A 17085-nucleotide genomic window follows, 5' to 3' on the forward strand; every position below is an offset into this window, starting at 1 on the left:
AGCTCTGGTGGATATTCCTGCAGTCAGCATGCCAATTGCACACTCCCTCAACTTGACCTTTGACATTGTGACAAAAGGGAATATTTCAGAGTGGCCCTTTGTCCCCAGCACAAGGTGCATCTGTAATGATCATGCTGATTAATCAGCTTCTTGATATATCACACCTGTCAGGTGGATGGATTATCTTGGCAAAGGAGTAACACCCACTAACAGGGATGTAAACATTTGTGCACAACATGAGAAGCTTTTTGTGCAAATGGACACTTTCTGGGATCTTTTAATTCAGATCATGAAACATGGGACCAACACTTTTACATGTTGCATTTATATTTTTGTTCAGTGTAAACATACACACACACACTCCCAAAAAACATTTACCATGCTAACATAAATGACCATGGCACACACGACCCACTTAAAATGTTTTATTCCCAAGTAATACATTAAAAAAAGCTGCACAAATGCCCGGTTTCCCAAAAACATTAAAGAGTATGTTCATCATTAAAACTAAGGATCCTATGGTTATAACAATGAACTTTTGGGAAACAGGGCCCAAAACATAACCAAATTAAACCTTGAAACAGAATAGAAAGATCCATAAGAAAACACATACCACTACTTAAAAACAGTTTTTTTATGCAACAAAGTTTCACTGATCATAGTGCATTTGGTGTTCGTTGTTTCAGAAAAAATAAAATAAAATGGCAGCCCTGCCATTTTGCTGGAACAACTCTTAATTTTGTCTCTAAAGCACACTTGTCAGGACCATTTGCAATTTAAACCGATTTACCATAGAGCCATCAGTGAAGTTAACGCTATTACAAAGCACAAATGAAAAAAAAAAAAAACTTTAAAGAGCAACAGCCCTTGCTTGGAACTGGGACTACGCTATGTGAGGGAATCAACGTCGTCTCCTGTCTGGACTCCTGCTGCGTCTACGTCCACCACCCCTGTGGGGAACAGAGGAAAGGTTTTAAATCAACAAAACCATTTAGAACACACAGGACTACAAATTTACACACGTAAACCTACACTTGTATCAGTAATTTATCTGTTTTTTTAATTCAAGTTAAGCCACTATTCTGTTCCCCTCTTTATAGACCCAAACGAGTCACATGTTATACTTAAAATGTGAAATGGAGATAACCAAGTGAAGCCCTTAGCTCTGGGTTTGCCCACTTGTTTAAAGTGTTCTCACAGCTCCAAACCCCTACAATTACCCTCCACACAGCAGAATACTGCTCACTCTATGACACTCACCTCCTCTTGCTCTTGGGTGGTCCTCTGACGAAGCCCCAGTCCACACTGATAGGCTGGCCCATCATGTCCTGGCCATTCAACCCTTCCATGGCTGCCTGGGCTTCTTTGTATGTCTCATACTCCACCAGCGCATAACCCTGTGAAAAGGGTTGATGAGCAAATACACGAGTCAGTGATGAAAGTCCAAAAATAGCCATATTACAACGATAGGGCTTCCCCTTCTTGTCGTAACTGTCGCAGGTCAATACGAGTACCTCTGAACCCAGACTAAAAAGCACAGGAAAACATACCGCAATACAGACATGGTAGGTGTCACTGTATTCCTAATGATCCCATAACGTAAAATGGCAGATTGGTGTGATCGAAATGCAGCTAGTTCTTAATTAAACAGGCTTTTGCGTCGTTGTGCTAGGTAGCTAATGCTAAAGCAGCCCATTGGATTCCCTGAATGTGTGATGCTTTGACGTTGAGATGAGCAGCTACAGGAAGTGTTGCCCTGCTATAGTCCAACCACACTACTTAGTAACCAGTTAATGATGGTACAGATATTGTTGGAATGCTAATTTCAGTGGTGGAAAAGCACCCAATTGTCATACTTGGGTAAAAGTAAAAATACCGTAATAGAAAATGACAAGTAAAAAAAGTATCTTGTTTTAAATGTACAGTGGTGGGGGGGGGGGGGGGGGGGGGGGGTACTCAATTGTCATACATGGGGTAAAAGTAAATGCTATACATCAAATTCCTTACCAAGCAAACAAGCTGCACAATTATTTTGTTTTTTCCAGTCATGGGCACACTCCAACACTCAGACTTCATTTACAAATGCAGTATTTGTGTTTAGTGAGTTCGCCAGATCAGAGCCAGTAGGGATGACAACGCGTTACTATTGATAGCTGCGTGAATTGGACCATAATTCTGTCCCGCTTGAGCATCCAAAATGTAACAAATACTTTTTGGTGTCAGGAAAAATGGGAGTAAAAAGTACATATTTTCTTTAAGAATGTAGTGGATTAAAAGTTGTCAAAAATATAAAGAGACAACCCCCAAAAAATATATTTTACACCACAGCATAATTTTAATGTCTGCTCAGCTGTAAAGTCACAAAGGGCCCATTGTAATTTGTCCATGTCCAGTGTATTGTTGCCATCTTGTGGCTTAAAAGAGCATTGCACAACAGATTACACAATTATGAAACTTACAATACTAGCCAGGCAAATGAATCCTGTCAAAACTGACCAAGCAACAAATCCTAATTTAAAATGTGCTGTGTAGATATGGGAATTGGGCCTAACCTTGAGGTAACCTGTTCTTCGGTCCAGGTTCAGATGTAGGTTCTTGATCTCTCCAAACTCCGCAAACTTGTCGTGGATGTCCTCCTCAGTGGCCTCTTCATGTACCCCAGTCACAAAAAGGATCCAACCCTCCACAGCTGAGAGAATCAAAAGACAAACATGTCCGTGTTAAATAACTTCCTCTACGGTTAACTAGGGCTACCACCTGCTTATAAACACAATATTTAAATTAAACTCATATTGGAATGAGCATTTGAAACTTGGACAATGTACAAACCACAGTTTCAAATCAACACCCCATTCAGAAGTGACTGTCCACCCTAGGTTCATCATGACACTTACATCTCTGAGGACCTGGCTCATCACCATCCTGCTCCACGGTATCATAGTCCTCTCTCACTCTGGACCTTGCTCCCTCCTCTAGCACAGCAGAGAACAAAGGGAAGAAATTGTATCATGCATCCCACCTAAAACATAATTGTACACTGTCCATATACTATTGAAAAATTGGAGAAGCAGAATACAGCCAGGTTAGGAGTCAGAACTGCAGTGCTGACTCACCTGAACCAAAACCTCGACCCTTTCTCCTCTTTGCCTTCTCTTTTAACTTGTGGATGCTGTCTGGGGAATGAAGACATTACAGAAACACATTAGTGAACTGAAAATGAAAACTACTGACTTACCTAGAGTATAACTAATAAATAGCCTAACGCGTTAGTAAAAGACAGCTAGCTACAGTAACTATACAGAAAAAATATATAATAGCTAACGTTTGTAAACCGTGACCCCACGGTTTACAAACAAATGAATTAGCTAGCTTGGTGTAGTAACGTTTGCTAAAGTAGATTGGTCACATAAATTGAAAGTGTGTTAGCTAACGTTATTAACAGTAGTTATGATACGTTAATCTTTGGATTGGTGTAGCTAGTAGTAAATCTAGCGTTAACTTTCTAACGTTCGTTAGCGCGCACACTAATCGCCATCAATTTACAATAGTCGACACAAGAAAGGCTGATTATGTAATTTGCGAGTTATTAACATTGACCTCGTAGTTTCCAAACAAATGTATTGTCTACATAGCTACCTTGGTGTTAGTTACGTTAGCCAGATAGCTTGCTAACGCGTTAGTTCACAACCTAATCGCCATATTTTAACAATGCCAAACGAAACCTTCTTTCAGTTCCTCGAAGAGTGGCAAATATACATATTCGCTGGCTAACACCTATTTTCTAACCGAAATAGGCACAATTCAAAAAGTTATTACCAACAATACATTAGCCAACTAGCATGTTTGAATGGCTGCAAGGCCCAACAGGCAACACGCATCCACGATTTGCGGATACTATTCACTCAGTTAGCCGAAAATTTCCAAAATACGCATTTTTAGCGAGTCCATAGTAAGCAAAAAACAACAACACAGAACTACTGTTTAATAAATTTTACCATCACCATCCTCATCCATAGCAAAGTCCTCGCCTCCCGCTTCATGAAGATCTAGTACGTCAGCCATGTTGTTAGCTCCTGTTTTTGCGCTACTGCGCGTGAACGTTGACGATATCCGGGAAGTATCGCTGCCTGGTGTGTATTCATTAGTTGGATTCCGATTTCAAAACGTTTCGTCTGTTGCTAAACGTTTTGCAGCGGAATACGACCATTGAATACACCTCGGTTATCAGAAACGGTATAGAAAGGATATAAATAGGATCCAATATATATTTAGAAATGTGAAATAAGGAAAACTGAATTAATACATTAATATATGGGTATGGGTATGTATTGGTCCCACTGAATTATTTGTCAGTTAGTTTATATTAGTTTACATGTGTCAGTTAGTTTATATTTAGTAGTTCAATTTCATAGATGCAAATGTCAGGTAGCTAGCAGTTAAGATCATTGGGCCAGCAGTAATCGAGCTGACAAGCTGAAAAATATGTCGATATGCCCTTGAGCAAGGCATTTAACCCTAATTGCTCCTGTAAATCGCTCTGGATAAGAGCATCTGCTGAATGACTTAACTGCAAATGCTTTGACCTGTAGGCCGGAGCAGGGACAGCACAACACACATCACAACACCTTGGGAAAAGGTCAGCAAAAACAAAATCTAAATAACCTAGAGAGAGAGATCTTCCTCAACAAAATAGGCTGTGCCTTTCTGTAAAAAAGTTGCTGAAACTACCAATCTCAGCACAATCTTTTCACATCAGCCTACGCAGTGACTGCTGTCTTTTCTTTGCCTGCACTGTGCAGAATTAGCTAAACATTGCATTCCCTTAAGTGAATCATAAACTTCATACAAAGAAAGATGCAGAAAAAAAATGAAAGAACTTGGAAATACAAAAACGACTTTATCCACGAGTTGGAGGAGGGTGATATTTATGACAAATTGTTCAGTCAACATCTTTGGCACATGTGAACTATTTCACATTGGGATCTCTGGTCCAGCCAATCTAATTTCCTGAGATAATTGCATTGCTTGGAGAGATGCAAAATAATGAATGAAGTCATATTACATTTTTTAATGACGGTTCTTTCTATTCATATTCATTCAAGCAATGTGCAATTTATATACAGTATATCTTATGTATTTCCAATGTGTTACATTTAAGATCGTATTTTTAATCAAAGAGGATCATTCTTGCTGTATGTACGAATTATAATATGTGTCATCATTACCTTAGATTACCCAGTAGAGAAAGATAATCCAATAGTACAGAAAAATCGGGATGTTGTCCACGTTAAACTATAGCATGCGACTATTGGAGCACATACCAATATCTCTGTTCTCAATCTATCAACTGAACAGGAAATGTTTGCTCTTTTGCTGACTCCAACTGACCTCAACCAAACCATAAAACAATGCAATTCCCATTAGTTTCACATTATAACCGAAATAGATGTCCTCAGGAATAGCAAGTTCATATACAAACAATGCATCTACCATTCCCCTGATGTGATGGGTTTATCTGAGGCCCTCTGTTTCTGCCTGGAACTGTAACAGTGGTAATGTGCAGTGAGGCAATCGCTGATAGACAGATATTACTGTTCTAAGGGATGTCTGACCTGGAAAGTAGAAAAGGCGTCATCAGTCATGTTACTATCAGTGTTTTTCTAAGAAATGTGTGTTTCATGGCTGTGTATTAAAGACTAGCTATTCAGGAAGTTATTTGAATTGAACATTTCCAAAACTTTTGACATAACTTTTGGCATCCCCTTTTCAGATGATTGAGAACTCATTGACAACAGATGCCCTTTTCCAATTATTGAATTGTAATTTAAGTTTACTGTATCAGCCAGACTAGAATTTACTGCCTTCAATTCGAATGGACCTCAACCCTGGTTAACACGCACAATATCAAGCTTCTCTCATTTGTGTTGCTGGGAGTTACTGCGCCAAAACCAATGTTATTTTTCTATAAAAATGCTAGCTCTGCCAATCATTTAGAAAACGAGTTGATAAAACCTCAAAACATTGGAAACAAATGAATGAGGGGGGAAAACAAAATGATGCAACTTCCAACTGCCGTATAGTTGAACCCAAATTAAAAGACGAGGGTAACCTAAAATGCATGCCCAAATCATTTTTAAAAAATGGGCATCTTTACATTTTTTTACAAAAATGAATCAAGAAAGAACGAATCTATTAATGATTGCGTTAAGCATACACAATGAAGGGATGACAGGATAGGTTGGATTGAATGTCACTTTTTTATTCAATCAGTATTATGTGTTTTAACTGTGGTGCAAGCACTTTATCTCGAACCCAATCAATACACACATTTGGACTTTGTGTCATTATTGTGACAGGCAACACATCAAGGTTCATCAGCCAACACTACACATTTGCACATTCCACCTCAGTTCACTTCCTTACATGTAGTAGCCAATAAGATTTGGGCCAGGCCCCTTTTCTCCACCAGGAGCTATAAAACCCCTTGGCCCCAGACACAAGGTACCGTTAGGTCCAAGAATCCCCAGAAATAAAGGTAAGTCTTCCATGGTTTTCTCTGTCTGATCCCAATGCCTCAGTATATTGGTTTAACGCTTAAAAGTGTAGCCTCATATTTATTGTGTGTATACAGAGTGTTGAATGTGTATTTGTGTTAGTAGTAGCCTCAAGAGAGATACATCTAAGTACTGTAAAGTTTTCATTATGACTACATGGTTAAATATGATACCAATTTCTACTGAGATCTAAATGTGGTCAGTTTCATCACATTTACCTGGTTTCACCAGGATACCAGGATAAGTGCAACTTCTGAAAGTGAATAGAATATCTTAGAGTGTCAATTGCCATGTAGTGTACAATGTTGCATCTGAAACTCCCTGTTGTCGTCCTAATCCTCTTGTCTCCTCTCCTGTAGATCCACCTTGCCCATTAGCAATCATGAAATTCTCTATCGTCGCTGCCCTTGTTGTTGTACTGGCCATTGGTAAGAATTCATTACATAAATTGTTCCGCAACAAAGAAAAATCTTTGACTTTCTATCGTATCTGCATTTATACCTAATACTACTCATGAATAGTAATTGAGTAACGCATAACTGCTAAACAAGGTAATTCAGAGGATAAATATGCATTTGAAAATCAAGCCTTTTACTCCTCTGCTCATTTATAACCTCTTCAATCATAACTACATCCATCCTTGTTTTCTGACTGAACACAATACTGTGTGTGTAGTGAGTGTGTGTAACTAAGTGGGTTTTCTATGTGTGTGTATGACAGGCTGTGAGTCCAGTTCCCTGGTGAAGCGTGACATCCCTGCTGAGATCGAGACTCTCACCAAGTACTTCCAGGACGCCATTGAGAAAGTGAAGTCTCATGAGCTGATCAGCCAGGCTCAGTACGTCACTGACCACAACACTCTTCCAATATAATTTAATATAATAGAATACTTCTCTTGAGGGGGGATTTTATTGCAGATCAACAAAAGAAGTACCATCAACTCTGTATGGAGTTGAATCTCTTCACGTTTAAGACATCAAGTCATTCTAAATAGATCACTCATTCAAATTGTTACTATTAATTTGATTTATTCGTAACATTGTACTTGACAGGGATATTACCTTTAAAACATGTCTGTTTTCACATCAGTACCATAGAGTCGGCTTTAAAGCTAGCTTGCTCCCTGAGCTTACAGCTGTTGGAAAACGTCTCTCTAAGTGTGTCTCTTTACCCATAGGGGTTACCTGGAGGAGGGCAAGACTCAAATCACGCCTCTGACCGACAAGATCCAGGAGCATGCTGAGAAGATCCAGGAACAGATGAAATCCTTTGTCAGTGACATCGAGAAGCAAGTGCGTCCCATGGCTGATAAACTGCAGGCCCAGTTCATGCCTCTGGTCGACAAGATGGAGGCCCAGTTCAAGCCTCTGGCTGATGACTTGCAGGCCCAGATGGAGCAGCTCTTCCAGACCGTGGTTGACCAAACCAAGGCTCTCCTCCCACCCCAGTAAAGCTAACGTAACATCCCCATAGCTTGGGTTCACTTTTGGTTCAGCCCAGACCATAGAAAGGAAAAACCATCTCCCCTCTGTCTGTTTCACCTGCGTCAAGTCTACCTCACTCCTTCTCTTGACATCACCAATAAAGGGCTTGAAAGGTGACCATTTTGTCTGTGATTGTTTTCTCTATGGTTCACATGGGCACATTGCAGATTAAATGAATGCACTGTGTACTGCTGTGTAATTTATTGAAGGTTCAAAGTCAAATTATGGGGTTGAAATTAGATACATTTCTGGGTGGAATTTGATGGGAAGTGCTTATTAAAATGCAAGTCAATATTTGTTTTTGATATACTGACCTTTAGGCCACTCTATAAACAGAGTTGGGTAGGTTACTTACTAAATATAATCCGTTACATAATCCGTTACAGTTACTAGTTACCTGTAAAAAAATAAAAATATCAGTAATTTTGGATTACCCATACTCAGTAATGTAATCGTATTACTTTCCCCTTAAGAGGCATTGGAAGACAAAAACGATCCATTAAACGCATTTGGTGTGTCATCATTGTGGTCTCTGATTCATGGTCAGACTCGCTCAGGTGGAACAAGCTAAATTTGCGCCTTTTTTCAAGGCTGAATTGAATGTCATTGAGAACAGTAAAAGGGTCACATTTTTTTTTCGCAGGCAAGTAATCCAAGGAGTAATCATCTAGTTTTTCAAATGTATCTGTAATATGATTATATAATTTTAGCTGGAACTACTTTTTTTGTAATCAGATAACATGATTACATGCAATCAGTTTCTCCCCAACCCTGTCTATGAGCCCGAGTTGTTAATATTCTTTAAATGTAATTTGTATTTGATGGAGTTTAGCGTCAGCTACATTTAGATTGTTATATTAATGTCATTGACTGTGGCCTAGGCCAACTACACACACTCATTAATGCATAAAATCTCAAAGATGACAATGAAAATCTGATCTGATTCACGAGATAAATGGTGAAATAGTTTTGCTTGTCCTTTGTCTTGATGATACCGTAGCTCTGTTGAATTGACTGGGTAATAGGGGCATGCTGGGACTACAAAGTGCATAGAAAAAGAAAAGTTTACAAAAACTCAGGAAAAGGCACTAATATACAGTCACGGTTACAGATTTAGTAGGCTATAACTGATTTACACCGTGGACAGGGATTTGAGCTAAACCCCTCGATGTCGCGGGAAACCATCATCTGTGATCCGATCCATGCACTCACGGCAGACGTGGTGACCGCAGGGATGGCGCCAAAGTCTCCAGTGTCGAATGAGACCGCAACGCTGAAAGTCGCGCGACACAGTTGTGCATCCGAGAGAAGCCTGACATGAGTGACTTCAGAGGAATAGCCCACCACGTAACTGAAGGGGGTCAAAAGAATAATATATACAGTATATTTTGATAGTGCAATTCATAGGCTTTATCATCATCACGACATCACCATTACATTCTTAAACCCTAATCATACAGAGTACGACCGTTTGTAGTCCTAAAAACCGGAAATAATTTACCTCTGGTTCATTCAGCCATTACTAAGGGCAAAATGAATGGGGAAAGAATAGAGTTTTGGAATAAACGGCGAAAATAAGGTCTGAGGTTAAAACAGTTTTATGAGATCTTATAGGTTTTGTTCTATGAGGTGTCAGTCAGTTAACATGAACTTTATGAATTACAAAGTCTTTAAGTGCGTTAAGTTTTTTAAAGTTACATAAATGCTTAAAAATGAACAAAAAGTGATGTTAGCTGATGAAGATTATCTCATAGAACAAAAATGTATAATATCTCCTAAGCCTGTGTTTACCACAGACCTTATTTTCGTGTTTATCCGAAAACCCTACAAAAACTCCATTCATTTTCACATAGGCTTTGTTCAATGAACCATGGCAGAGTTAGTGCCTACAAAAAAAACGTAATCACTATTGCTCTCTATATCACCACCACCACCATCTTCTTCTTCATCATCGTAGTCATCAAAAAAAGGCTGTTCCTTTCAACCAATCAGCGTGCCCGAATGGACATTTGGGATGCTGATCAATCCCTCTTCAGGCAGACTAGACACTAGACTAGAGTGTTGTCCGTGCATCCGCAATGTAAGTTTATGGCTTCAACGTCATCATCATTGATATAATAACCTAAATATAAATTACTTTCAGTTTTAGATGGAAAGTTTGTTGATGTTTTGACAGACCAAAATTGACCTAATTTAAATTTGGTGTAGGCCTACCTGTCTTTTGTATTTTGTCCTCTCAGTTGGCAACAAGGGAAGATGGAAAACATCCCACTCCAAAATCTCTGCAGTCCCTTCCATACTCTCATTGCTTTGAAAAGTCAATGGAAAAGGGTGAACATCTCTGAAACTGAATGAGACAAAGAGTTAAGGAATGAGGCAGTGGTGTTTGCTCAGCCTTGACTACAGCTTCGCAGATATTGCAACTTGAATATAGGCCTGCCTACCTACAGATATCTCCATTTTAAATAGCAAAAAAATAAATATACGACACTACATCATAATGGAGAGATGGTTGCAATCTGCAGCATGTTGTACATCCTTTAAAAATAAGTATACACATGTTGATATAGAACCTGCATATTAGGGCTTTTTGTCTCAAAGCAATGAGGTAGACCATGACTTGTTGTCAATTTTGACACATAACAACAAAATCACTAGTCTTCCACACAGCTATGGACCCTTAAGATGAAAGGCTGCATGCTTTATTGGTTTTAGAAAATTAAACTCACATAGAGGCACACTGTGTGTGCTGTAGCAACCCAAGGAATCAAATAATCATTCATCAAGTCAATGTTGAGTCTGATTTGGGAAAAAAAGAATGTGTGTACTTCCTCTTCTCTGGGTTAACCATGATGGCGGTGCATCTAAGTGTAAACAATAAGTAGGCTTACAGCCCTCTTGAATACACTATGCTCAATGATTTGATAGCACGATCTCATCGGGCTTCACTTTACTTTACCCTTGCCTATTCAGTTGCCAGGCTACAATATGTACTCAAGGTGGCCTCCTTTAGCTAATGTTTAAAAGACTGAAGGATATTTTCAGGGAACCTCAGTCTCCTTCCTGCTGAACTAATCTCTATACATCGCAATAGCCTTCAGACCTTCAGGCTGAAGGCTAAAGGCATTTGAAAGAGGTAATGCCAGTTCTAGGTGACCTTCTCATTGTAATAGAATATTTAATGAAGACAACTTATTAAGTGCCCTTACTTGCAATCAAAGAAACACGTGACAGAAACTTTTATTTTATTTTTAATCACGTGTAAGTTTTATACCTCGGCTCATTTTGATAGGCCAGATGTCTTGTCAGTTCTGCAACGTTGCCTACTTGAAGTAAGCATACAATTTAAAAAAATAAAAAATATATGAACCATTTAAACCTGATTCCAATCTCGACAATGGGGTAACCAGGGATTGCCTCTAGGCTGGTTTTATAACATATTTCAACTATATGTCTGTCAGACTTCTGTACTCATAACAAACGTATCAGTCAACATCAGATGTCAGTGTGTGACAAATGATCTAGCGACCACTGTTACGAAGCAGCAGCAGCAGGACAGATGTTTATCAGACCATTAACTAATGACTGCATGTCTCATGGCATGTCTTTTCATAAACTCACCGAACATTTTATAACTGCTCAATACATTTGGTAACACAGGCTTCATATCAGAGGGCTATGAAGGCATGTGAGGGACATGAGGCTTAACAGATGCTATTTCCATAGTGTTAAAGAGGCAGTTGGTGGTGGTACTTTGTTATACAGCCTCTCAGACCCTGGGGTGGTAGTGGAAGGACAAGGCCAGGGTGATGTAGGTAGGCACACCAGCTGGATGGAGAGCCAGTGATAAGCCCCAGAGATAACTGGGTATCTGGGCACACTGTGTCCCACAAAGGTTGGCACATGCAGTTACTGCCATGTAGTTAGGCATAGAGAGAACCCCTAAAGATAAACGGTGTCTTTGAGGTTCCCTTTGCGTTTAAAAAAAAGTGTGTTACCTGTTTCAATAACGTGTGCATTAAGTTGGATTTGATTTGTACTTATGAGCTCCATTTAATTTTTTAATACTGGAAAAATAGACATGAATAGCATAACAAAAGCAAATGGTCATGTTTGTGCATGATGTGATGATCAATCAATTTATTTAGCTATGTTCTGTCTTAATAACCATTAGAATCACAACAAAAAATGTTTTCCCTTACCTGTTGATGTTGCCCACTGAATATGGGGAACATCAAGGTAGTATGTATTATGTATATACTGTATTATTCCCGAGGGGTTTTTCTCTGTTACTGTAGGCTGGTGAGTGATTTGGGAAAAGACTCCTTGTGGTGCCACGTCAATTTCCAGAATGTCGAGGTTATTTGTAATCACGCAACCGACCAAATTACGCAATATTTTAGTTCTGGGTTAACCAAGATAAATGTTTTTGACATCTGAAGTCTGTCTGCGAGGTATGAAATATGGTGTGACATATCTAGCTGGCATGTGGCCATTGTGTTACTGTTTGGACTCCTATAACACATATATTGACATTAACACATTAGACACATGTAGTAAATGCCTAAAAACTAATTCAGCTATTTCAAAGTTATTGCCTATTCTATACTGGCATAGGCTCTAATCTAATGCATATTCTCCTCTGCATATTAAAGGCTATACTGCATGTGCATTATATTTAAAGGGGATTCCATCACATGTACAGGTCCTGTTGAGTAACTAAATTGTCGCAGATATGACAGGAAACACATTTACAGGCAATGTTCTGCAGTTTGATCCTGTATAACAAAATAAATAGATTGATATAATTTCACTACACAAGGAGTGTTGTGTGTGTGTGTGTGTGCCTTTGATAATATGCTCTGTGTGTCTACAGTCTTTAGAAGAAAAAATATAAATTGTATGCCCATGTTGTCCATGCACTCTTCCTTAAATCAAGGAGAGCTAGTTAGACACACAGATTGTATTTTTGATCTAACAAATCAGATGAGTATGAGCTGAAGGATCCTAGATAACCCAGGAGCATATAGTGTATAGAGACATATGGCACTGATCCAGAGACAACCCATAGTTGACTTTGATTATGCAGATAAAAAAGAGCAGGTTAACATGATAAAATGTACCATTTAAAATCATGACATGTCAAGATCAAAAATCATCCATACATCCATACGCACCCACATAATGACAGGACTACTTTCTGCCCATTAGCTAAATGGAAGGTACTCACCATGTTTCAATTTAGGCACCTAGAAGGGTCATCCAGAAGGGCTTGAACTGCGCGTGGAAAATGGCGAACCCTGACAGAAAAGAAACGGTGGCCTATTATGGGAATCTGAAAGCACTTAAGAATTTGACAAAAATTTGAGAAAAGAGAGGAAAATAAGAAAGCACTACATGGAAGCCACACTTACAGATGGTTTTGGGCTATAAAAAGTGGGACCAATCCAATATCTACAGTTCCAAATGCCTTGTCTTTAAGCAGAGTGCTGTATGCTTTGGTGTCTGAGGAGTAAGGACACAGACTGTCTCAATGGGCAGTGGGGAATACTGATGGATATGTTTTTGCTGGCATGGGTTATGTTTTTTACTCAAAGCTGACAGACAGACAACCCCCATGCACACAGGTGCTAACCTATTCAAGGGAATTGTGTAAAAATGACGTCACTTGAAAATCTGCTCTGAAAGCCTTTCAACATAAAAGTCCTTCCTTCCACTTTGAGATGTTCTACAGTACATCATTTTTTCTTTCTTTCTTTCTTTCTTTCTTTCTTTCTTTCTTTCTTTCTTTCTTTCTTTCTTTCTTTTTCTTTCTTACTTTCTTTCTTTCTTTCTTTCTTTCTTGTGTCCTTACAGAATAATGTAGTGCAATTCTATACAGTACACATGTAGCAGCAACATATATTCACACGTATATAGTCACCGTACAAAAAAAAACCCAGAATATGTTTTCACAATAGTTGCCATTTTCTGGGAATTTCTTAAAAAACAAATGAAATATATTTTTCCCAATAATTGTCTGATGTTCCTGTTTTTATGTTCCTGTTTTTCTTCTGTCTCTCCAATGCTGAAATACCACTTTGTGAAATTACAGTACAATTTTGAAAAGTAGACACAGGTAGTTAGCAATATAGAAATAGAATGGATAGAATGGGCTTGGTAGCTCTAACCCTGGTAAACTCAAGGGTACACTCGAAATGGCTGCCTGCTATTGTGATTCAATAATTCCCATGGTAATTTGGAATGTTCTATCTACCAACTGATGCTGGATTGCCATAGTAATCTAGAATGTTCATTTAAATGATGCTAACTGATGTGGTTCATGCATTGGAATGTATTTGTTGTAATGACTCAACAAATCATCGCACAGACTGAAGGGTACACTTCCTGCTTTTACTTCATGGCATGGGTCTAGGTTGAAGATGACAAAGGTTAAGACAAGATGGTTACAATATCCCTTTGCAACAATGGGATCAGATACTGTATGCTAGTGAACAACAGCTCTGGTAGCCTAGGGGTTAGAGCGTTGGGGTTACTGGTTTGGATTTCCCAAGCCGACATTGAGAAAAATCTGTTAATGTGCCCTAGTTTGGTCCAAGGGTGCCATACTACTATGGCTAAAACTGTAAAATGAAATCATAACTTGTCCCCTAACCTTTTATCTTCAAACTAAGCATGGGTACACTCAAAATGGATGTCAGTCCACCCGTTATGCCATCATTGACTTGAATAGGGACGTCCGTTCTGTTCATTCTATTTCTACGGTTGGCAATGCATGTGCATAGCCCCAGCAACAATGGAGTGCTGGCCTTGGTGATGGTTGCTAGGCAATGGAGGAAATACAATGGCCTCCTTGGAAACCAAAGGCCCTTAAGTGGACTAAAAGGAATGAAATCACACAAAAAATGTATTGATGAGGAAAACAGTGATGCTGTGCACCTTAGAGTAGACATAGAACAACATATTGCTGTGCTGGAGCACATGGGGGAGACAGACAAGAGTAGGTACCCCTGCAACATAAGTTGGACTTGAATTCTAGTTCCACACAAACCCTTATGGCTTTGGTTCCATGTTGGCTAGACTTATCAATCAATCAAACATACTAATCAATCTAATAATCATTACAGGTCTGGCTGGCTCTTGTGTTCTGTCTGTCTGTGATTCATGTTAGATGTCTCTTGATTGACTAACATGTCTTAGCCTAGATGCGGTTACTGCAATAACAACAATCACGTTACAAATAGGGGCTACCAGTGTAAACGTCAGTTGATTAAAGAAAATAAAAATATGGAGTTGGTTATCACTGTTGTGTAATCTGTTATTTCCTCTATCAAGTCACATCAGATCTTTACATGATCAGGACATTCTGTTTAGGATGAGGACTGAATGAACCAATTGATCCACATACAAAACATTTAATGATCCTTGTCTATTTTAGACAGGCATTGACGACGTGTACATGTGAAGGGGCTGAGGCTAGAGTGCAGCAGGTTTTATTAATGTGGATGTTTGGTTTGGCTACAAAATGGAAGCAAATTAGAGAGCGATCTTAAAAACAGCAGCAGTCCACTTGTGCTTGACAATAGTGCTTCTGCTGTACAATATTGTTCTTTTTGTGTGGCTAGATGAAACAGGTGCACTTTGCAAGTGGTTGACAGCGGGAAAAGAGTATTCCTAGCATGTATTTTTAGGAGCTAGTTTGTTGTCCCCTTATGAAAATATGAAGAGTTCTCTCATTTAAGGAAGGTGTATGCAACTGCAGAATAACCACATTATATGTCCATTGTCATGAATATATTGATTTACCTCAATTGCAATCAAACATCAATTATTATCACACAACAAAGCCTACAGGGTTTTTTCTTAGATCAAAAAGGAGATTAGGTGGTGAGCTTGGCAGGAGGCGTGGCAATGGGTGTGGTCGCAGTTTTAAAGCTAATTTCCTGCGATTTAACATATTCTGCCTTTGAGCTGAAAGTATTTTGTTGTTTTACATCAAATTTCCTGCATTTCTATGCATTTTGCCATGGCTAATGCTGCATTTTTTTCCCAAACATAATAACAAAATCTATACTCCTGAATTCATAGTTTTGGGAAAGTTCTATTCTCCCTGACTGTCTAGCTTTCATTTCGATGAGTTAGCTCTTAAAGACTATAGTATGCAAAAATATATACAGTGGCAAGAAAAAGTATGTGAACCTTTTGGAATTACCTGGATATCTGCATAAATTGGTCATACAATCTGATCTGATCTTCATCAAAGTCGCAACAATAGACCAACAGTTTGCTTAAACTAATAACACACAAACAATTTTACATTTTCATGTCTTCATTGAACACACCCTGTAAACATTCACAGTGTAGGGTGGAAAAAGTACGTCAACCCTTGGATTTAATAACTGATTGACCCTCTTTTGGCAGCAATAACCTCAACCAAACGTTTTCTGTAGTTGCACAACGGTCAGGAGGAATTCTGGACCATTCCTCTATACAAAACTGTTTCAGTTCAGCAATATTCTTGGGATGTCTGGTGTGAACCCCTCTCTTGAGGTCTTGTCACAGCATCTCAATCGGGTTGAGGTAAGGACATTGACTGGGCCACTCCAGAAGGTGTATTTTCGTCTGTTGAAGTCATTCTGTTGTTGATTTACTTCTGTATTTTGAGTCGTTGTCCTGTTGCATCACCCAACTTTTGTTGAGCTTCAATTGGTGGACAGACAGCCTGACATTCTCCTGCAAAATGTCTTGATACACTTGGGAATTGATGCAAGCTGTCCAGGCCCTTAGTCAGCAAAGCAGCTCCAAACCATGATGCTCCCTCCACCATACTTTACAGTTGGGATGGGGTTGATGTTGGTGTGCTGTGCTGTGCCTTTTTTTCTCCACACATAGTGTTGTGTGTTCCTTCCAAACAACTCAACTGTAGTTTAATCTCTCCACAGAATATTTTGCCAGTAGCGCTGTGGAACATCCAGTTGCTCTTTCGCGAACTTCAGATGTGCAGCAATGTTTTTTTGGACAGCTGTGGCTTTGTCAGTGGTGTCCTC

General features: G+C 39.1%; 2 protein-coding genes and 1 long non-coding RNA gene across 5 annotated transcripts; 1 reads left to right on the top strand and 2 right to left on the bottom strand.

Moving 5' to 3' along the window:
* Nucleotides 1-410: 410 nt before the first annotated feature.
* On the bottom strand, nt 411-4150 carry rbm8a (RNA binding motif protein 8A). Of its 3 annotated transcripts, XR_005036455.1 has the most exons (7): nt 3996-4150; nt 3114-3173; nt 2895-2972; nt 2553-2689; nt 1261-1397; nt 840-950; nt 411-703 (listed from the first exon to the last, which is right to left on the bottom strand). XR_005036455.1 is itself a non-coding variant. In XM_021559590.2 (6 exons), exons 1-6 carry the CDS (start codon nt 4060-4062, stop codon nt 902-904), a joined length of 528 nt encoding a protein of 175 aa, XP_021415265.1. In that variant the 5' UTR covers nt 4063-4150; the 3' UTR covers nt 411-901. The 3 variants fall into 3 exon arrangements, 2 of the variants coding, with proteins under 2 accessions (XP_021415265.1, XP_021415272.1); XM_021559590.2 differs by having other exon boundaries at nt 411-950; XM_021559597.2 differs by having other exon boundaries at nt 411-950; nt 4002-4145.
* A 2294-nt stretch (nt 4151-6444) lies between these two features.
* LOC110487688 (type-4 ice-structuring protein LS-12) lies at nt 6445-8155 on the top strand. Its single transcript, XM_021559607.2, has 4 exons — nt 6445-6535; nt 6914-6982; nt 7275-7392; nt 7732-8155. The coding sequence occupies exons 2-4, from the start codon at nt 6937-6939 to the stop codon at nt 8003-8005; spliced, it is 438 nt and encodes a 145-aa protein (XP_021415282.2). The 5' UTR covers nt 6445-6535; nt 6914-6936; the 3' UTR covers nt 8006-8155.
* A 396-nt stretch (nt 8156-8551) lies between these two features.
* On the bottom strand, nt 8552-13587 carry LOC110487699. The gene is made up of 3 exons (XR_002468296.2): nt 13453-13587; nt 13269-13338; nt 8552-10385 (listed from the first exon to the last, which is right to left on the bottom strand). It is a non-coding gene; the product is annotated as an uncharacterized LOC110487699 (long non-coding RNA).
* Nucleotides 13588-17085: the final 3498 nt, after the last annotated feature.

The sequence above is a fragment of the Oncorhynchus mykiss genome, chromosome 2, assembly GCF_013265735.2.
Source record: "Oncorhynchus mykiss isolate Arlee chromosome 2, USDA_OmykA_1.1, whole genome shotgun sequence".
NCBI classification, from domain to species: Eukaryota; Metazoa; Chordata; class Actinopteri; order Salmoniformes; family Salmonidae; genus Oncorhynchus; species Oncorhynchus mykiss.